The 22,806-nt window shown below is 45.4% G+C and overlaps 1 protein-coding gene across 2 annotated transcripts in view; it reads left to right on the top strand.

Moving 5' to 3' along the window:
• Scara5 (scavenger receptor class A member 5) overlaps positions 1 to 22,806 on the top strand; it is a 92,827-nt gene that overhangs the window by 15,771 nt on the left and 54,250 nt on the right. For both annotated transcript variants that reach the window (XM_028758832.1, XM_028758833.1), the window contains exon 3: positions 5,961 to 6,089. In XM_028758832.1, the coding sequence (XP_028614665.1) occupies positions 5,961 to 6,089 (129 nt within the window). The remainder of the gene's footprint in view (positions 1 to 5,960; positions 6,090 to 22,806) is intronic.

The following is a 22,806-nucleotide window of genomic DNA, read 5'->3' on the forward strand; positions in this document are numbered from 1 at the left end:
GTGGTATTTGGAAGTCCTGGGTGTGTGGGGAGACCCAAGCCTTCCTTTGCCTTTTCAAAACAAAGTTTTGCTCCAAGTTGCATTTTGTAGCCACGTAGAAATTTGCCAATTATTTATTTGTATGAGACCAATGTAAGAGATGACCTTTCCAGCAAAAATAAATGTGCTCGCATGTTACTGCAGAGAACCTTGCCAAGCCTTTCTACTCCCAGAAACAAGAAGGTGTCTTGAAGCACTGTAGTATGTGGGGTGTAGTATGTAGTATGTGGGGTGGACAGAAGCTAATGCCAACAGTTACACAAAATGAGAGACGTGTGTGAGGTCCTAGCATAGTTCTCTTGATGATAATTAGTAATCCTCAGTGTACTGCCTTCCAGAATATTTGTGAATGTGTGTATATGTATCTGTGTGTGTATGTGTGTGTATGTATGTATGTATATGTGTGTATGTATGTATATATGCATGTATTTTTGTATATGTATATTTATGTTTGTGTATGTATGTGTGTATACATGTGTGTATGCATGTATGTATATGTGCATGTATGTACATACATGTACATATGTGTGTATATGTTTGTGTGTATATGTGTATGTGCATGCATGTGTATATGTATGCATGTGTATGTCTATGTTTCTGTGTGTGCCTGTGTGTGTGTGTGTGTGTGTGTGTGTGTATGAAAAGTAACCAGAGGTCAATCATGCATGTTGGTCCTCAACTGATGTACACCTCTTTTTTTTTTTCTTTTGAGACAGAGTCTCTCACTAATTTGGAACTCACCAAGTAAGCTAGATTGGCTGTCCAGAGAATCCCAAGGGTCCTCTTGTCTCTATCTCCCTAGTTGTTGGACTACAAGCTTGTACCATATGACTCTGTGTGTGTGTGCGTGTGTGTGTGTGTTTGTGTGTGTTTTCTGGAAATCAAACTCAAGTCCTCATGCTTTAAAGATAAGCCCTTTACTGACAGCCATTCTCCCTAGTCCCTTCCAGAACATTCTTAATCTTGAACATCTAAAGGAAGTTATAATTGTCTTACAGTCACCAAAGTCAGTGTTTCCCCAAATATGACTACGTTCAACACATCAGCACCTAAAGGGACTGAGTCACACACAGATGCATCGTTGTCATTTTAACAGTGAGGTATTTATTTTTCTACTTACTAGGAGGATGTTAACTCACATGTGATGATGTTACAGTTTTCCCTAAATAAAATTAACTTCAACAGAGGGATGATGTCAAGAATGTGAGAGCCTGGGAAACCCAGCCATGACAAATAGTACAGACAGCGTGCAGGCACAGATGTTTAAAGATGGAGAGGCTCCAGAGGTTTGCAGCAGCCACCTGCTCTTCACCTAGATCACTGTCTTCTATGTTGTCACACTGAGCCTACATCACCATCTCCTATGCTGGCACACTGAGCCTAGATCACCATCTCCTATGCTGGCACACTGAGCCTAGATCACCATCTCCTATGCTGGCACACTGAGCTCTTTCTTTTGGTCACTTTATGTGGATTTAGTTTTCAACTTGCTCAGAGCTGTTGGCCTCAACCTCTGCTGACCTCTTGAACCCTGCCCATCACTTCCTGGTCACTGGCTGTTTCTTTCAGAGGTCATAGCCAGAGGGAATGCCTTTCCCTTTCGCGTCATCCCCTTAGAGCTTGAATTCCTCAACCTTCCTAACCTCGACTTTGCTATGACCCTTTACAGTTCCTCATGCCGCGGAGATTCCTCAACCATAAAATTACCTTTGTTGATATTTCATAACTATAACTTTTCTACCATTATGAATTGTAGTGTAGACATCTGTGATTTGTGATGGTCTTACTGGGCCCCTGTGATAGGATCATTTGACACCCCCCCCACCAGGGGTCACGGCAACCCACAGGTTGAGAGGCACCGGCTTGGAAGGCTTTTGTTGTCCTTCACCATTTTCTTTTCATCAGTCTGGTCTCCGTGTCCCTTCAGCTGCAAACAACAACAAAATCTAATGACTAGCAGGTTTGCCAGGACTCTCTTCAGAACTGTTCTCACATTGGGAAGAACATTTTCTTCTCAGAGTCTCAGCTTTTGAATCTACAACAGTTGCTCACTGAGCCATGAAGCTGGAGGGACGGGGGCATCAGCCTCTCAATCAAGCCTGTCCTACACATCACCAGTGTGAGATCCTTCTATGGAGAACCTCTTCAGACACAGACTTGCCGCCTCTGCCAGAGCGCTTACTGGACCACGACACTTTGTTCATTTGCCTTCTTGCTGTCCTCTGGGATTACTGGAGGGCAGTGGTTGCACTTGTTGATTGATGTGTGCCAAGCTCCGGTCTAGGACCTGGGATGGAGGCAAGGGAGAACCAGGACATGCCTTTACACTTCTGTGGCTGCTTATAAGTCTATTGGTTAGGCACTACTGTACGCCAATTTACACACATATTTTCTGAGGAAGCCAGGGGTATGCTAGGAATGTACCAAATTTGCCATCTTTGTAAGCTAAAGATTTTGCTCAAAAGTCTACACTTGCTTCTACACTTGATCTTAGCCAAAAGGCCAAGCAACAATAACTTCTCTTCAGTCTGGGGAGATGGCTCAGTCAATAGAGTGCTTGCTGCACTGCATGGGGACCCGACTTTGATGCCCTTCAGTCCATATCAGAAACCACACTTGACAGTGAGTGCACACCTGCAGTTCCAGCACAGACAGGGAGATGCCGCCAGCTCACTGGCCCGTCCATCAGTCTAGCCAAATGGGTGAGTTCCAGATTCAGTGAGAGATGTGTCACACACACACACACACACACACACACACACAGGAAAACAACAACAAGGCTTCTCAGTCTTCATCTAAGTCTTTTCCTTTTCCTTGATGTTATACTCTTTAAGCATCTTGCCATGGTGTTTTTGTTCTGCTTTTCCAAAGATTTATGGAAATATATGTCTAAAGCCCCTAGACTGCTGTATTTGACTCCTTTCTTTAGTATAGGAAAGGATTAAAGCTTCCTAAAAAGAACCTTGCCATTCCAAAGGAAGGCCTAGTCTTGTGTTTTTTGACAAAGGGATCCATCACAGGTGGGATGCTCAAATAAAGGGAAGGAGGGGTTCTCTTTTTTTCATGCAAAAATAAAATTGTGCCACAGTGCAATGAATAACTCAACACTCTTCCTGTGGTGAGCTAGTGATATGCATACAAATGGCAAAGGTTAGATTTGACTCAGCAACAAACATAGCACTCAGTTTCCTCCTCCTATGTGCTCTTAGACTCAGGGAAGGGAGACCCAGAGCAAGACAGATGGAACTCCCATTGTGATAACGTGTATAGCATCGCACAGTGCTGTGCCTACTGCCCTAGCTCTTGCAGGAGGCAGGCTTCTCTCTGTAAAGTGTCACTAAGACAGCTAGTGGCTCTCACCAGAAGCAGAAGAAAGTGTTCCCAGAGCCTACATGTGCAGGAGTAAAACCAGCTGGATTCTAGTATAGAAAGAGAGAGAAAATTCTAGAAAGATAATTCCAGACAAGTTAGAAAGATTTCCTGTTCAAATGCTAGTGGAAAACCAGCTTGACTGTCAAAATCTGCTAACATTTAAAGATTGAGGAGAATGATGATCGACTTTTACTTCTTTGGCAGATAGCTTTGAGTTGTGCCTGATGTTATTCGGCAAGATTGTTGTGACCATCCTGCTTAGTGTTTTAAAGGCAGTGTTTACAATAATGTGGAATATATGAATGGGAACATGTTCGAGTCAAACACCTCTGAGAATGCAGAACTGTTTGGATCCAAAAGCATTCATTGCCACCCACTACTTCCCCGTGGTAACAAAACCTCCAGAGGCTTAAGTAAGGATTCTCAAGAGAGAAAACGCCATCTTTGCTGCTCCTCAAAGCCAATGAAGCGTACCAAAGGTTTTTCGAATACCAAAGACTTCAGCATCTCTTGCCAACCCTTTTCTTCTCAGTACCTGCTACAGTCTGTGACACTGGACTGTAAAGGACAGTCCCTCTGGAGGGGTCGGTCACTTCCAGGGAGCAAAGAGTGAAGCAGAGACATTTTTCTTTGAGAAGAATATCTCACGTTTGTTCTGACAAACTGTCAAGGATGGGGTAGAGAAGTATCCCTTACTTTCGTTCTTTTTTTAATTGACATAGTAGTGGTGGAGGTTTGTAAGATTTTTGGCCTCTGGATGGGATTTTAAGGACTGCCTTGAAGGACAAATTGAGTTGATAGATCACCTGAGTCCTAATGCAAGGTTTGTCACTAACAGTAGCTGCTATTTGTGACACTAAGGACAGGGCCTAGGGCCTGGTGCCTGCTAGACCAAGCACTCTACCATGAAACTACCAACTGCCCTATTATTTTTATTTGGAGTCAAGGGCTCACTAAGTTATCTGTGTAGCCCAGACAATCTTAAATTTGCCATCCTCCTGCTTCAGTCTCCCAAGTAACTATGTTCACAGGCATAATGGTTACTTTTGATTTCAAACTTCATCAGGTTTTAGAATCACCATAAAAATTTCCCTCAGTGTACCTGTAAGGGTCTTTCCAGAAAAGTTTAACTAAAGAGGGACGATCGATCTCCCCTAAATATGGGCAGCAGCATCCTATGACCTAGAATTCTAGCAGTGAATAAAAAGGAGAAAGTGGGCTGAGGGCTAGCATTCATCCCCCTTTGCTTCCTGTCTGTGGATGCTGTAACATCACACCCCTGATACCCTGCGATATGGACAACACATTTGAATCAAACAATACCTTCTTTCCCTGGTGCTTTTGTGGGGAATTTTATTACGACAACAAGAAAACATCAGCCATTCAGTTAGCTGACTTTGGATGTGGGCCCAAAGAAGCCGGACACACAGTCCATAAGGCCGATGACAACAATTGCTGTTTTATTTTCGCCAGATGCTGGTGGTCTAACTGCACAGGAGGAAGTTACTATAGTTTTTGGTAAATTTAAACTCAAGTTTGCAAGCCAATGATCAGATTTGGGTTCCAGATGCATTTTATTTCCATCTTCCCTTTTGTTTAGCTTTTAATTAGTTAGCAACATTAAAATTAAGATCTCAATGCAGAACCTTCTAGCACAGTGGTTCTCAACCCATGGGTCACTAACCCCACAGGGGTGGCATATCAGATATTCTGCATATTAGATATTTACATTACGATTCATAAAAGTAGCAAAATTACAGTTTTTGAAGTGGCAATGAAATAATTTTATGGTTGGGGGTCACCACAACAAGGAACCATATCAAAGGATTGCAACGTTAGGAAGGCTGAGAACCATGGCTCTAGCCTCATGTCTCAAAATTCTCAGTCTTATTTAGCCCTCAAGTTCTTCCAGAGCAAGTGCCCCTGTCTGTAGTCTGACAAGAGCCCTGTGCTCTCTCCCATGTGTCCCTAATCACTGCAGAAGGTGGGTCTCGTTTTTGTTTTTTTTTGTTTTTGTTTTGCAAGTCCCACTTTTAAAAATTCATTATTAACCTGTGTGTGTGCATGCACACGCGTGGGTGCACATGACAGGGCCTTGTGGAGGCCAGAGGAAAACTCTGCGGTGTCAGTTCTCTTTTCAGCTTTCTGTGGGCTGACGGGACTGAAGTCAGGTCTCCAGATATATGCAGCAAGCATCTTCACCATCTTGTGGGCACAGCAATTCTCATTTTAACTTTTCTTCCTATTCCCTGGATCGCGGGAGATAATGATGCTTGGTAAAGATGGCACCTTAAAGCCTACTTTAGTGTGTTTCTATTACTTGGAGACAGGTTTATGGTGACCACACAAACCTGTTTGGGTTATTCCTAGATGACAGGGGGAGAACAAAAAAGCTGAGCAGTGTATGATGGTCCTAGAGTGTTCCTGACTGCGGTGGCTGTGTTGCAGATGTGCAGAAGGGCATAAACATCTGTATGCAAGACGGAGAGGTGAGACCTCACAAGAAAAATGAGGTTGTTTTCATTCCTGTTTCATTTTTACTCTTTTAGGTCCATGTCACAAACGGCGAGCAAGTGGCTGCTGCACACAGCTGGGCTCCCTGTCAGCGCTGAAGCATGCAGTCCTGGGGCTGTATCTTCTGGTCTTCCTTATTCTTGTGGGTATCTTCATCTTAGCAGGTAAGAGCAGTCCTTCTCTGTCCACATCTTTGGGGATGAGAGAGGAAGACTCAGAGGCTCTGCTCCCATTCTTACTGTCATAAACCCAAAGGCTGCCCTTGTTGCTATGGAAACCACAGAGGAAGATGCTGACTGCTCTTTCTGACTGGACATGGCTCTTCAGTCTTTCTATGTGAGATAGACTGCCAGGGGAAGCAATCTGAGAGTGTGGAACCTCTGAAGCCAGTAGGAGATATCCAGTGACTTCTGACTGTCCTTGCATCATCATGGGACATGTGCCTTATTCTAGGACTCCCCAGCCTCTGGGATGTGGTGTGTACTGAGCAGGCTGGAGTTTATCTTAGTTCTTTCCCTACGGTATCTTCAAAATAGTTGTATAGCACTTTGCTGCTGGGGAAGCCTGCTTCCTTTGCAGTTACAAGGAGTTAGAATAGATTCTATCTCAACTAAACAGGCTCTTCCACCATGTTTGTTTATGAGACTGGACTTTGATGGGTGAGGTGTAGGGAGGGGCAGCATAGCCTGTAGCCAGGGCAAGGCAGGCTGGAAGATTTAGAAAGGGATCCGGGAGAGAGGTGGTGCACATCTTTAATCCTAGCACTGTGGAGGCAGAGCCAGGTGGCTCTTGTAAGTTCAAAGCTAGCCTTATCGACATATTGAATTCCAGGAGAGTCAAGGTTATATAAAGAGATATTGTCTCAAAAGAAGAAAGAAGAGACAATGAGAAGAAAGGAAGGGAGGGAGGGAGAGAGGGAGGGAGGGAGGGAGAGAGGGAGGGAGGGAGGGAGAAAGGAAGGAAGGAAGGAAGGAAGGAAGGAAGGAAGGAAGGAAGGAAGGAAGGAAAGGACAAGAAAGGACTCCAGTGGGAGCCTGTTGACCTACTCCCAGTAGCCTGGCTTCCTACCTGCAGATAGAGACTGTAAAGCCAGGCTCTTGCAGTCTCTTCCTGGCTCTCTTCAGAGGAAGGGTGACTCATTTATCACCTTCTCAGTGGAGATATGGACGGTTTGACAAAGTAGGCCAAGGGAACTCTCTCTTACACAAGAACCTACTGTGCTAGGACTGAGACCCAGCTAAACATGTGCCAGGGGATTCTCAAGGAGTTTCTACTCTAGAGGCTGATTCAGGGTCAGGCTACTAAAGCCCAGTCAAGGCGAAATGCAGTGGGCTCTGTGCTAGGATGTAAGTGGTGCTGGGGTGGTGCACTCTGGGAAAATGGCTGTAGCATGAAAGAGGGTGGGGTTGTTTGGAGCAAGGCTGCTGACCAGACAGAGCTGACTTGCTTAGGGTGGGGTCCTTGAGTTAATTAGAGGGCAAGACTCTGGAGGTTCAGCCCTTACAGATGACCCTTTGCTGGAAACCCTACGATCGATGCCCAGGACCTCCCTGATCTTGACTCACTCGGCATCAAGTGGGACAAGCCACTTGGGCATTGTAATAAGATAGTCAGTGTTGCCTGTGCCCTCAGGTTTCCATACTCAGGGTCTCAGGGGTGATGCCTGTCTCACCAAGCACTTCACTGAGGGTGGCCAACAGCAACACTGAGAAAAACTCATGATTCATCCCAACGACCAAAGGATGCTGTCCAGCAAGGCCTATCATGGGCCAAGCCAGCCAGAGGATGATTTGAACATGTTCTTGGGCTGTTCGGTGAGAGCTTGGGATCTGAGTTTTGTGGTTTTGGCTGCCAAGACCATAACAAATTTCTGGAATGTTTGGAAAGTCTCTCAGCCCAGCATGAAAGCCATAGTGTTACAACTGCTCTGAACAGGAACTTTTAGGTGACCAAAGCGGGGTTTCCAGGAGAGGAAGAGGGGAGGGAAGGGACCTGGGATAGGACTCTAGAGGCCGAGGGCGGGAGTGGAAGGACACCATCTCATCTTGAGAGAAACATGGAGGGAGGAACGTTCTCTTCTGATATCTGAAGGGCTGCTGCCTGGAGAAGGGTAGACACATTCTACTAGCCTTGAAGATAGACCTACAAGCAAAGGGTGAATACCGTGAAGACTGACATCCATTCAGAACAGAGACACACTCTTTGAGGGCCAGTGCTGTACAGCATGACACTGAGAGGCTCTCTTTCTTGGCTTAGTGGTCAGAAACGATTTATGATGATGTCCTGGAAACTCAGAAAAGAGGGCGGGGTGTGGTTTCCCAATCCCGTGAAACTGCTGCCAGGCTTCCTTGCCTATTCAAGTTGTTCAAACTTGAGCAGGGTTTTTACGTTATCATTGACACCTTTGTACCTGTAAGTTTTGCTGTAGTGTATTACTGCCTGTACTTGATGAAAATTGGGCAGATTGGAACGGATCTTTTGGCTCTGAGGGTATGGCCACTGTCACCTCCCTAGGTTCTTTTCTGGATAATCATGTTGGCCTCTGGGGGAGGTGTCATGAGGGAAGCCTACGGAAGTACAGGCAGCACAGTCTCACCCAACAGAAGGAGAATGGAGTACTGAGCACAAGTCTTTGAGGAGGCTCTTCCCTGTCTTGGGGAAGTTAGGTTCTTTGGCCTAACTAAATACCTCTAAGATGTTTCTTCCTAGGAGATATCAAGATGGTGGGAAATGGGGGGGGGGAATGGTTCAGGGTGACCCCAAACTTACAAGGCTGACTGCCTCTTAGGTTCTCACTGTGGAAGTTTCACCTCCGACAGAACTTGCCATCCATACCCAACATGCTCTCCTGTATTGTAGCCCAGGCTGAACTGGACTTCACAATGTAGCCCAAGTTGGCCTCAAATTCTTGGTCATCCTCTGTCTCAGACTCCTGCGTGCTGGGGTCATCGGCATTCACTACCATGCTCAGCTCTAACTCTTTCTTAATGGCAACAGTTGGCCATTGCATCATCATCATCTTCAATCATGAGAATAAAAAGATATGAGGTGTGTTTGCTGCTCAGGGTGACTTTAAAGTCTCACACACCCACAGACACACATACAGACACACACAGAAGCACACACACACAGACATACACAGAGAGGCACACAAACACACACAGAGACATACACACAGAGAGAGACATACACGCACACAGACACACACATTGACACACACACACAAACACACACTGTAGCTTATGTTATATAGCAAATTTATGCAAAAAGAATGTCCCATTCCTAAAGCTAGAGCTTTGGTGTCCTCAGCCTAAGGGAGATCTGGCCAACTGTCATTTGAACTGAGAACTCACTTTTCAATCACTTTGTTTTAAGTGGTGGCTCTGTGCTGTAGATTCTGATCACATCAGTCGTCTTGGAGGTCAGAGTGTGATACCATCGGTCTTTGTTAAGACACTCCTGTGACAGGCTGTTAAGACAGCCCTGTATTTGTGGCTGCTGTCAAGGACATCACCCATTATGTTACAAAATCCTGACTCTAAGGTTAGCAGAGAAGAGTTTTCCAGCCTGGTTGGAGAAGGAGGTAGACATTTGTGAAGAGTAAGCTGGCTTTCTCCCCAGAAGGCTGTGAATCTTAAATCATTAAAATCACTTTGGAGGAAGAAATTAATGTGACAGAGTCAGCTGTCACCTGTTGTACCTTGTAGGAATTTGGAAGTAATTAAAATAAGAACTGAGAGACAAATCTGCAGTTTACCCATAGAAAGTACATAGACCACAGGAAAAGGACTTTGGGGGACACTTCATGTGTGCTCCTCTTGAGGCCTCTGCATTTGCCCTTCCTGGGCCCGCTCTCATTGACTCCCATCATGGAGTATTTCAGTCTCCTCATCAACGTCCTCAGTCCCTTCTAGAACCGAGAAGGGTGTTCTGACTGGCTTTCCCTTACAGTTTTTCATCTGTTTGGCTTGGTTCTTCAAGTACCTGTTTTCAAATGCATGCACTCATGGAGGAAGGAAGGAAGGAAGGAAGGAAGGAAGGAAGGAAGGAAGGAAGGAAGGAAGGAAGGAAAGAAGGAGACAGCCTTGGGAAAATGCTCAAGTGGAAAAAAAAGATGGTTATTTTCACTTTAATCAAGTATCTAAATATATGAATATTGAATTTCCCTTCCAGAACATTTGTCCTGGAGACCTAGAGTTAAGGAACTGAGGATGTGAACACACATTCATCCCAGTTTGTTCTGACCCTGTAGTCTTCAGAGAGAGTATTGAGACAGAAAGGGTGGTGGAGCAGTTCACACTGGTGTGAGTCTGGATCTTGGAGCTAGCCACCCCTAGGCTTGAACTTTAGGTTCTCACCACCATGTGATGTTGGCCACATCACCTGACCCTTCTGTGCCTCTCCTTTCAATATAAGGGTGGTTATACTGAAAGTAAGGTAAGCTGGCATTCCAACTTGCCACACTGGGTTGCTGTGAAGGTTAAATGGGTCGATATAGCTAAAGATGACACCCACCCAACATAGAGAGAAGCTATGGTCTATTTCAGCCATTGATACTGTCACTCTGTTCCTTGATTTCCTTTCCAGGCAACTAAACATAAATGTAGTTTTCATCTCCTATATCCTGTGCTCTCAGAGCATCTCTCTGGTATATGGATATTAGATTATTCACTTGTAATATCAACAGAGTAGACCTGACCCGGTGCCTTGTCTTTTCTTTCCTTTCCTTTTTTTTTATTACCATGACCTTGGCACATTTTCCATCACAGCCCGCCCAAACGCAAACCTGACATGAGACATCTGATCCCATTGATGGTTTTCTATCCTGGTTTTCTGTCCAATTCCACTCCATTCTTTCTAGTTTTTAAAACAATCCAAGCCCAGCCACTCATTTCATAATCTCAGAATGGAACGCAGCCATAGTCTAAAACATAATGGGTCAAATGACAGTTTTATTTTTTCTCTGTCTCTTTCACATATTGTAATAAGAGCACTGTTCCCACTAGGCTCTGGGCTCGGAGGCCAAACTTGTGGTTTGACTCCAGGCTCCACCACTAAACAACTGTGTTGTCTTGGGGGTAAACAGAGTAACCTTTAATATTTCTTATTTTCTCATTTATGAAATAGCACACACATCCCTGTAAGATCACTGTGAAGATTAAACAAATTAATACGTGAAAACTCTTAGTTCTTGGCACAGAAAAGGAACTCAAAGACCATTAGATTATTATTATTATTAACACACTTGGAAGGATTTTGCTTTGAGAATAGCAAAAGATTATCGGGCCCACGGGTTTAGCCTAAGCACTCATGACTTGCTGCCCCTTATTCTGGTTATAATGTTGATCAGTTAGAACCCCTAGAGTAAGCAAGCCCATTCCCGCCAACAGCAGTTCCCCAACAGACCTGCTTTAAGACCTCTGTGTATGGAAAGCTCACTCTTTACATTTGCATATTGAAGTTATTGGGATGGCTCCCTGTTCCCTTCCACTGTAAGAGAATTCTTTCATGATGAGGCACTACCTCTTGTTGTTGTTTTTGTTGTTGTTATTTTGTTTTGTTTTGTTTTGTTTTGTTTGTTCAAGACAACATTTCTCTGTGTAGCATTGGCAGTCCTGGAACAACTTCTGTAGACCAGGCTGGCCTTGAACTCACAGAGATCCGCCTGCATCTGCCATTGCCCCATTACCTCTTGTATTATTAATTCTCTGTGCATAACCAATACTAAATCAATAGAATAAGCACATGGCCATTTTTCATCAACACCCATTCTCCCAACAAGCTCCAGGCTTGAGAGATAAACATAGGCACTGTTCATGGTGCACTGTGGCCAGGGCAGCCTATACAAGGCTGAGGCAAATGTGTTCTGGCCTACAGAGTTCTTATGGAATAGTATGCAGCCCCCAACAATCATGGCCATTTCCCACCTTTCCCCTGGATCTCTTTCAAAAGACACACTTTGTGGTAGGAGCTTTCAATTCTATGCTAGGAAAACAAGCTTTATTGGTTTTGTTGCTGTTTCAACTTACATGCAGATGTTGTCAGGGATCCCAGTGAGATGTCATCACATGGATTCTGCCAAACATTGCAGTCTGTTGCATCAACTTGATGAGTGCAGATATCTGTCATTCAGCGTTCTTGTGCCAGTGTCCCAATCCAATCCCCACTCCATAGCCTGCTGCCACATGTACACTTCTCTGGAGAATGTGACCAGGGGCTCACCAGCTCACATTTTTACTTTCACCCTTGTGCCCTGAAAGAAGAGACAGGTGACCTCTAAGGTCCTTAGATCTGACCAACACTCACCTGAGAGACTACTGCTCCCCTAAATCTCACCTCACTCTGCTAGGTTCCCCGCCTGTCAGAACAACCCCCATCATCTCTTAGGTCTCAAGTGGTAGGAAAAGAAAGGACCAGAATAACTTTGAAACCCTGACACCCCCAACCCTAACTATATCATCCAGGTTGATGCCTTTGACTTCCCTTAAGGTGAGGAAGGTAAGGGACAGAGGCAGACAACACAGTGAGAGCAAGCTGTGAAGTTCTCTCTCTGGGTCACCAATAGAGTCCTGGATGCCAAACAGGGAAAGAACAGAGAAATTTCAGCTACATCTTTCTTTTAGGCAAAGGACTACATCTGATCACCACCTGTTTCTATAAATAAAGTTTTATTAGAACACTGTCACACTCATTCATTCACATATACTGATGGCTGCTTTCACTCTGTAACAGCCAAGTTAACAGTAATAGCCATTAGATGAACTACAGAGCCTGAGGCAGACGCTTAGAGAAAGGGTTTGGCCACTCTGCTTTCAGCCTATGTGCTCTTCAGCTGGCTCCCAGACCCTCTGTCTGCTTCACAATTTTCATAGGGTTTCAGGTAGATTTGTCATCCCCATGAGGAATCTAGGAAACATTTTATTTTCAGAGTGAGTTTTGTGTTGTGGCCCATGGACCTGCAGAGCTAAGGTTCAGTCCTAGAATATGGAAGGATATCAGGAGACCATAGCATTTCCTTTATCTGAGGCTCCCGGTGTGAGGTAGAATTTACTACCTGGTGGGGAAGCACTGGAGCATTGGACACAGACTGTGGGAAAACAAATCTTGGCTTTGCAACTGATTAGGAACAAGAGATTCCACAGGACTGATCCTTAGTGCCTCTATCTACAATGAGGAAATGACCATCACACACGCACGCACACGCACACATGCACGAACACTGGAGTGTGCGCACATCCTCCTTCATTCCCCAATTCAGGAAGAGGTGGGAAGTCCTCTGTGCTCTCCCACACATCTGTTCAGGGCTCAGTCTACCTGTCTTTCTGCCTTCTGCTAGGGCTGTCCAGGGCTGCTGAGGAGATTTTGCCACTAACTGGGGGCCGTGAGTTGGGACTGGGATTGAAGCCAAGCAGCTGGCATCCTTTTGTTTCCACATTATTGGTGAGAAATCGTAAACGCATGGAATTTCCGTGCTAATCCTGTAGGCAACATGACTTGATGGGCACACCCAAGGACTCAGAGCCCGCCCTCATCAAAGCCAACTCATCACTTCCCAAGGGCCAGCCAAATGCCACACACTGTGGGAGACACAGGAGGAGGAGGAGGGGGGAGGAGGAGGAGGAGGAGGGGGAGGGGGAGGAGGAGGAGAGGGAGGGGGAGGGGTGAAGGTGGAGGAGGAGGAGGAAGTAGAGGAGGAAGAAGAGGTGGAGGCAGAGGAAGAGGAGGTGGAAGAGGTAGAGGAGGAGAAGGTAGAGGAAGAAGTGGTGGAACTGAAGGAAGAGGAGGAGGAAGAGGAGGAGGAGGAGGACCAAGGAATGGTCCTAGCCATACAGATCGGGCCTAGTGGTGGAGCAGACGTGACACAGACAGAGTTAGTAGAGATGTTTTGGATTCAGCAGACCACAGTTCATGTCTTAGCTTGATTGTCCTTTAAAAATTTTTTTTTTAAATTAGAAGTACATATATATGTCTCTGTGTGAAGGTATGTGTATGTGCCTGCTGAGGTCAAAGGCATCCAATCCCCCGGAGCTGGAGTTACAGGTGGTTGTAAGCTACCCAGTGTGGATGCTGGGAACTGAGCTTGGTCCTCTGCAGAGTGTGCTCGTAGCAGCTGAGCTGCCTCTCTAGCCCCAGCTGGATCATCTGTGATCTGGGGAAGTGAATTAAGCTCCCCCGAGCTTCATGCTTTAAAAGCATTAAGACAGAGATGTGAGTGTCCACTTACATTCCAGGCTGTCACCTCTACAGTGCCTCTGAGGTCGCCTGCCTTATACCAGGAGAGTCCTCAATGAGTGATTCCCTGCAGAGCTCAGATACTTCAAGGAATAATCACTGTGTGCTCAGTGGCTTCTCACCCCAACCTGTACATCTTGGGGACCAAGTATCTCAGTCCTGGGCTGCACTGTCTTCCTAGTGATCCATGTCACTAGTGTGTCCTCTGGAATTCTGTCTGTCTTCCCCTCTGAGTCTTCTCCTGGATCCCAATCGAATACATTTCATGACCATTGGGTTATATCAAACTTAGCATTTAGACAGGACTCTTGGTTTTCCCACCAGATCTTTTTCTCCCCCAGTATCCTCCATCTCTGTAAATAGTCCAGCTCTCTCCTCAAGTGTGGGTTCCAAAGAGAGGAATCTTCCTTGCACAACCTCATCCTCACTCACCATGCTCTCCGTCAGCACACCCACATCCTTGTCTCTCATGTGGCTCCTCCCAGTCTCCATCTAAAGCTGCCACAGTCAAAAAAGGAAAGTGTGTGTGTGTGTGTGTGTGTGTGTGTGTTCACTCGAACACACCTGTGCTTGCATTGTGCAACCAGTGACTTGGAATTGCTCTGTTCTGAAGCAAATACAACATTGCAGGAGGTGCGGATAAGGCTTTCAGCATGCAAGCTTTGTGAACTGTGTCTGAACATGTTAATGCCCTACTGGTGTTCTCCTTGGAAGAGGACCAGGAGAAGCGCTGTGTCTGGTCATAAGAACAAATACCTCACCGCATAAAAGTGCACAGCTGTACTCTCATTCAGCTGGAGGGGGGTTCACGGCCTCAGGCCAGGCTTAAGTCACTATGACCACTAAGGACAAGGCAGTGGATGGTGGACAGGAGCTAGAAAGTGGGGAAGCAAGACTCTTACATGAAGTCTGCGGTCACATGATGTTGCAGTGAATCCAGAGCCGGATCCTGACTAAGCATGACCTGGGTGATGCTATTCTTGATTTTTTCATCCAGAGACCTAGGACCAGTCCCTGGCTACAAGCCTGAATTGGGTCATCTCTGGAAGTCACTCAGTTACCCTTGTCAATTGTTTGGTTGTTTGGGGTTCTGTTAAGAGTTTTCTCTATCCATAATTGGACAGATCCTCACTGGAAAAGTAGGTCGTTGGGGGAGGGGTCCTTATCAGCCCATGAGAAAAATGCAAATGTTACTGAAGGAAGTTGAACTGGTGGGCCACTCACTCTGAGACAGGGAAGTGTCTGGGTATAAAATTCTCTTATACTGGTCTCTCTAGGGTTGACTAATGTGTAGTGTCTTAAAATCTGTATGTATATTTTAGCCTCAAAGGAGAGTGCTTACAAAATCATGCTACAGGGAAAGAGAGCCCCCAGTCGTGTGTATACACTCAGAGGACTGTTATATAAATATGTATATGAAGGGATTAAGAGAGGGGAACTCAAAATCATGAAAACTCTAGTGGTGGGATGGGTGGGAACTTTGCTGGGACACATTTTTTTCTTTTCAATTTTCTCTAACTCTGTTGGTTTTGGTAATCAAACAGCCCTTTTAAAATGCCACAGGAATCTCTCTCCAACCCAGTGAGTTTGGCACCCAGTGGAGTTCCTGCAGCCCTGAGAGGGTGTATACAATCAATTTCCACCCCAAGGTGGCCCGGAGGGTTCCCTCTAACCTCTGTCCAGATACTGCTCTACCTGGCTCTGCATGCTGGCCAGCAGAGGCCTCTGAAAGGAAGAGCTAGGGACAGAGCTGGGAAGGGGTACACACAAGGCAAGGTGGAGGCTGGGGAACATTAACCCCACTTCAACTCTGTAAATGGGGCTGAGGCCAGGGTGGATGAAGCAGAGGGCCTTGCTTGTAGGCTCTGGTTTCCAGAAGCCCTGCCTTCCTCCTCAGGGGTCTCAGCTGCTACAATATCCATACACACTCTTCTGGTTTCTTGGTTCTCAAAGCTTGTTATTTCACTAACTAAAACACAAAAGCAAACCAGAGAATGCACTTATACCATTTTTTCTTCTGTCTTTCTGCCTTTCTTTCTGTCTTTCTACCTTTCTCTCTCTCTCTCTCTCTCTCTCTCTCTCTCTCCCTCCCTCCCTCCCTCCCTCCCTCCCTCCCTCCTTCCCTCCTTCCCTCCTTCCCTCCCTCCCTCTCTTCCTTTCTTTCTTCCTTTTTTAGTGAGCTATGAATCAAATATTGCATTTCTCCTTAAGCAATGTATCTAGATGACTTCTTCCCTGAGACCCACCTTCCCAGGGACAGAGGGGCATCCTCAGTGAACCATAGTCTGCCATGCTTGAGTTACCTTACTTGTGTTCTAACACGGAGGCCCCATTTCTTTCTGTGTAGGCACTTGCTTTCCAAAGAGCTCCTGGTGGAGACTCTAAAGGCTTCTACTTTATCAGAAGAAGCCCACTGTCACCAATCCCCTCCACCCCCATCTTCGTTATTGACATGGTCCACCTAGGGTAGGACCCAATTTGACAAGTATAGCATCCTATTTGAACTAAATCTCTCTTGCTGGGAGTTAAGGGTTCTAACTCTGTACCTGAGGATCAAGAGAGAGCCAAGATTAATGATACAGAGTTCATCAGCAGGCAAAGGCCAGGAAGGAGGCTGGATTGCTCTTGAGCCTGGGCTCTGGTGGAGAGAGAAGCACAGAGCTCCTGTGATAGGCTAGCGCATGCAGCTTGGATTTGGTGTAGCCCTTTCCTGAACTCTACCCACCTCTGACTGGGAAAGGCTCCTTCCTCCCTTCCTGGTTTTAGATGCCTCTTCTCCCATCCTACTAAGTCCTGTTAGCCATTGGTCCTGGTGTCACATGGTCATGTCTCTCCTGGGTTCAAGTGTAGGGAGAGAGAGCTCTTCTTAGTCCTGCTTCTGGGTCCGGGTGTCTACAAAGAACACATTTTGTCATGCAAACGACCCACTGTGAGTGAAACTGTCCCATACTGTGATATCACTAAGGATCAAAGGATCACTTTCCTTCTCTTTATGGCTCATGATGAACGGCTACCCTCTGTTAATGTAGCATGGCATGTGCCTGGTATCAAAAGGAACTGGGGTTGTGCCATTTGCTGTGCAGATAACGCTTGCACGGAAGCCATCATCCTCGTGGCCAATCGTTCCCTGGGGCTACACCCTTGATGGTGCTCTAAAGAGGATAAAGATGTAATTTCATGTCTTTATATAAAGGCTATACCATTTTAGAGTGACCCAACTTTTAAATTACCCTGCCTCTGTGAGTATGTGTAAATGATTTGTTATTATTGGGTCCACAAGAAACATCATTCATGTAACCAAGAAAAATGCAGCAGATGGCTTAGTTACACTTTGAGCAACCAACAGAGAGGTCAAGAATATGGGAAAACTGCTGTGGTGTGTATATAGTATCCACTCCCCATAGGTCAGTGATTCTCAACACCTTCGCAAACCTCGACCTCCAAAAATATTTACATACAATTCATAAGAGTAGTATAATTATAGTTATGAAGTAGCAATGAAATAATTTTATGGTTGGAGGTCACCACAACATGAGGAACTCCATTAACTGCAGCATTGGGAAGGTCAACAAACACTGCGTTGGGTGGTGTCAGAAAAGGCAGGAAAATAAAAGCCTCAGCCCACAGCCTTTTCAAGGAATCCGCCAATATGAACCACTCTCCACCTACCGGCTGGTGCCACTTCCAGAACATTCTTCAGCAATCGTTTCTGTGCCTCACCATTGAAGTCACGGGGGCCTTTTCAGGAGCCAGGTTCACACCCATGACCCCTTCCACACACAGCAGACTTTGAGAGGCCACAGATTTGAAACCCTGTCAGGATTTTTCTGGCTAGCTCTGGTTTCTGTGGTTGTATTTCCACAGGGAATGGGATGTAGCCAGGAGTGGGAGGGGTCAGGCGCAGCTGTATGAAGTCCCTCTGCTCATCTGTATTTATCTGGCCTTCCTCTAAAATGTCATCAAACAGCAAAGTGGTTACATTCCAACCTGCTCCGTTTGTACCACCCCGGGCATCATGACCTTGCATATGAGAGCTCTGCACCAGTTCCGCCATTACGTTACAGTAAGGTTCTCTCTCACATCCGACATGTTAACTGATCACCTAGTGTGCTCTAGAATCGTCTCCATTCACAGGTGAGAAGACGGAAGCCCAGTGAGGGCCATAGTTCCCACAGAAGATGATAATAAGTCAGGAGAGATGGGCGAAGAGTTGGTTCAGGGTAAAGTGCCTGCCACACAAATGTGAGGACCCAAGTTCAATTCCTCAGCACCCACGTAAAAGCCTAGATGTGACATTGTGTCCTTGTAACCCCTGTGATGGGGATGGAGGTACAAGAGGATATGGAAAGCTCACTGACAAACATCCAGCCATTGAATGAGCTCCAGGTTCAGCCAGAGACCCTGTCTCAAAAACTAAGGTGGAAAATAATACGGAGAGACAGTTGACATGATTTCTGGCCTCTATAGGTGCATACACATATATAGATGCATATACACACATGCACACACACATCACCACCAACAATAACAAAATTGGGTGCACAGGGGTTCAAACAACTTAAATGGCACTAGTGGTTGGGTTAAGGGATGGGGTGTTCCTAGCTCAAAGCCTGTTCTACAAGCTCCCGTTGTCCAGCCATGATTTACACCCGGCTTCGACAAAAGCAATGTAGACCAGTTGAACCTAAAAACCTGGGCCAGGCAGAACTCTGCTCACATATTTCAAGCCAGACTTCAGGTCTTACCTTGTCCATTGGATTCATAATAAGTCTGGGGTTTGGGGTGGGGATGAATCAGCCAGAAGAGATTGACATAAGGGGTGGTTTTTCCACATGGAAGCAAGTACCATGCCAATTCTCTGTTTCCTTCATTTGGGCCCTGTGCACACAGCCTGGGTGTGTGGGGTTTTATGAGGTCTGTTTTATGGCACATGCTCATACACAGATGTGCAGAGGTATCACAGTACCACGGTGAAATTACGAAGCAAAACACACGAGCTCTCAGGGATGGCTTTTCAAATTTCCTTGATAAAATGGCTTTATGGAAATGTTCCCATTCCCTCCCGTTGCCTGTTGCTTCCCATTTAACTAGACATCTGGGGCTGGGATAACTTTTTCCCCCTCTTGGCTTTGGAACATGTTCAGCAGCTGGAGATCCCTGCTCTCAGCTGTTTGTTTTTCTTCCTAGGAGAGGGGCTTGGAAATGTTACCCCCAAAAGCCCATGGGAATGGGGTAGTTTGAGGTACTCAAAAGTCCCCAGCTACACAAAGCCCAAGCTCCTGGTACCCTCCTGGGCAGAGGGGTTGGCCTACACTTTGGACAAGCCCGTAGAACAAGCCCAACCCAGGCCCCACTACCTCTTTATTTGATGGAAGAAAGGATAAGTGGCGGTGAAGAATGAAGACTCTAGCCGATGGGCTCAGAGCCAGGTCCCCAAATTTCGATTGTGAAAGCTGAGCTGGGCCTTCATGGGGTCCCTCCCAGCTGGCCTATCCATCATGTGGACTTGGGTGGGACCCGGCGGACGCTGAGTAATCGCTTGCCTGGAGAGCTTGCCTGACTCTAGTCAGACTCTCCCTCAAGTTGCCTCCATCATCCCTGGGGTTGAATCTCAAGACCCAGACTGAAACTCAGTCCATCTTCCCACCCTCCACCCTACTCAACACCCCTCTTAAATTACCATTTGGAATCATTTCATTGTGGGAAAATGCGCAGCAGAGAATCTACCCTCATAACCATTTTAAGTGTACAGATTTCTTTTCTTCTCTTTTCTTTTCTTCTTTCGCTCTTCCTCTTTCTTTCTTTCTTTCTTTCTTTCTTTCTTTCTTTCTTTCTTTCTTTCTTTCTTCCTTTTTCTGAAATGGGGTCTCGCTATGTTGGTCTGGTTGGCCTGGAACTCATTATGTAAATGAGGCTGGTCTTGAACTCCCAGATCCGCCTGCCTCTGCCTCATAAGTTCTAGGATCAAAGGCATGTGTCACCACACCCAACCTTTAAGTGCATGGTTTAATGACATTGCGTGTGTCTACACTGTTGTGTGACCATAGCCACCAGCTGCAGCTCCAGAGCCCTCTTCAGCAACTCAAGGGGGAACTGTGTTCATCAAGTGCTCACCCCATCTCACCCCTGTTAGCGTCTGACCTCTCCATCTACTTCCTGTGACTACATGAGTTACCTCCTGCAGATGGGATCTGTCCTGTTTGTGAGGAGTTGATTTCACTAAAATTCTTCAAGGTTGTAGGCTGAGCATGTGAGGTTGCTTCTGAGTTCTAATGAATGCTGCTGCCAATGAGTGTGTAAACTAGTCTGCTGCTGAGTCTCTGCCATTCATTTCTCCCACTCTTCACATGTGTGTCATGTATGTTGTAGTGTGTGCGTGGTATGAATATGTGGTGTGGAGTGTGTGTATGGTATGGTATGTGTGTGGTGTGCATGTGATGGGGTATACAGGATATGTGGTGTGTGTGGTATGTATAGTACGTGGTATGTGTGATGTATATGTATGTGTACAGTGTGTGGTATGAATGTGTGATGTGTATATGTGATGAGGGGATATGGGATATGTGGTGTGTATGGTATGTATGGTATGTATGATATGTATGGTATGTATGGTATGTATGGTATGTATGGTATGTATGGTATGTGGTGTGTGTGGTGTGTATGTATATGGATGTGTGTAAGATTAGAGAGGGGGAATATGGTATGTGTGTGGTATGTATAGTGTGTAGCATATATGCTATGTGTATGCATCTTTGCATGTGTGTAGGCACACGTGTGTGGATTAGGAAACCTTTTCCCTGCCCCCTTTAACCCTTTTGACTTCCCTCAAGGCTTTGTCTGAATATGAGGTGTACAGTGCTGGGCTCTGGGACTTCAACAGATGAATTTAGGGGGAGACAGAGTTCAACCCTTTCTTCCTTTGGTCAATAGGTGACTAGGTCAAATTTCTTATGCGGCTCAAACATAGCAGCACCGTCTGGGTCCATAAGAACCCACTCACCATCCTGTGCTCTGGATCAGTTACTTTCAAGAGTGACAGCTTCCTTTTCATCCTGTGTTCACGTGCATACACACATCTGCTTACTACCTAGGCTTGTGCCTTTCAGTGGTGTTATGTAAGAGCCCTCGGGGCTCTCATATTGAGGGCTTTAGCAGAGTCCCTGTACTTAATGTGTTATGATTTAATTATTCTTAATTGCACACTCGTGACTATCCAGGTCTTCACAAACTACAGACAAGCGGCTGATAACTTTTCCCCCCACTATGCATCTCTGTTCTTTTGAATCTTTTCTTTTTTTTTTTTTTTTTCAGGGGGTAATCCCCCAGGAGGGAGAATAGTTTATGAGCAATGAGAACACTTTGTAAGGCTCAAGATGAAATTTGCCAGATTGTTCTCCAGAAGAATTTCGCACAGTCATCAGCAATGCATAAACAAGTTGACTTTCACTGTGGTCTCGCCAGCATGACGCAGCACTGCGAGTTATATTTCAAGACAGTTTCTTTTTTGTTTTGCTTTCTTTTTGCTAGATAATAATCTCACGATGCTTTTAAATCCATATGTTTATTAATTGTATTACAGCTGACTGGAACGGAATCTTTAAGCTTCTTGTCTGTACTGTGAAACGCGAAGTCAGTTGGTTACATATAATATCTTACCACCAGAGGCAACTGTGGGGGTGACCGAGGGAAGCTTGCTTCTTATCCACCAGAGGGTTATGAGTGACTGTGGTGTCTTATTTATTTGGTGTTGCTTCCTATGTCATATGTGTGTCATGCTATTTTGTTCTATGCAGTTCAATCCCAAATAACGTGTTTATCTTTTTGTGGTTTTTGGAGTTCTGTACTGAACTGTAAGGAATGAAGACTCTGAATCCAGCATAATCCCGAATCTCAGAGAGTTCAGACCCAGCCGTTTAATATTGATAATGCTGAATTAACAGCACATAAATTGGAAGGCAACAAATCATAATTTTACTGCTTACTTGACAAATAATAATTTAACATACTTATGGGGTACAGTGTGAAATCTCATCTCGTGGGTTTTGCTTCTTTGTTTGGAGACATGGTCTCACTCTGTGCTCTAGGTTGACCTGAAAACTTACTTTGTAGCTCAGGTTGGCCTTAGACTTGGAGTAAACCTCCTGCCTCAGGTTTTCATGTGCTGGGCTTCTGGGTGTGAATTAGACACTGTGCACAGCTTCAGTTCGTGTTTGACAATCGTTTTTAAACCAAGGGTTGGGTTTGGGGCCAGTATCATACTCAGTATAAGTAAAGGTGACACAGAGGCCATTTGATGCTATTGTTACCAAAGTTAAATTAATAGAAGTACAGCTAATAGAATCAGGAGTGTCCAATGCATGCTGGACCAGCTTCATTTGTGACTACCTTTGTTTTAAGCCCACAAGAAGGGGACAATGTAACCAGCACCGACATGTCCTTTATTTGAGCCATCAACTGTGAATCTTTTGCTACACTTTGGTTGTTTCTTGCTTCTTTCCTCTTTCTCTCTCTCCTTGCTTTGTATTTTTTCTCAGGACCATTTGAGAATGGGGCACAAATACTCCCCCTAAATTAGTTAAGAATTCATAAAATCAAAGGCACTCTCTTCTATCATCTCTATGCAACCGATAAATTCAGGAATTTAAACAT

Source organism: Grammomys surdaster, unplaced genomic scaffold (genome assembly GCF_004785775.1).
Source record: "Grammomys surdaster isolate TR1022 unplaced genomic scaffold, NIH_TR_1.0 126219, whole genome shotgun sequence".
Lineage (NCBI taxonomy): Eukaryota > Metazoa > Chordata > Mammalia > Rodentia > Muridae > Grammomys > Grammomys surdaster.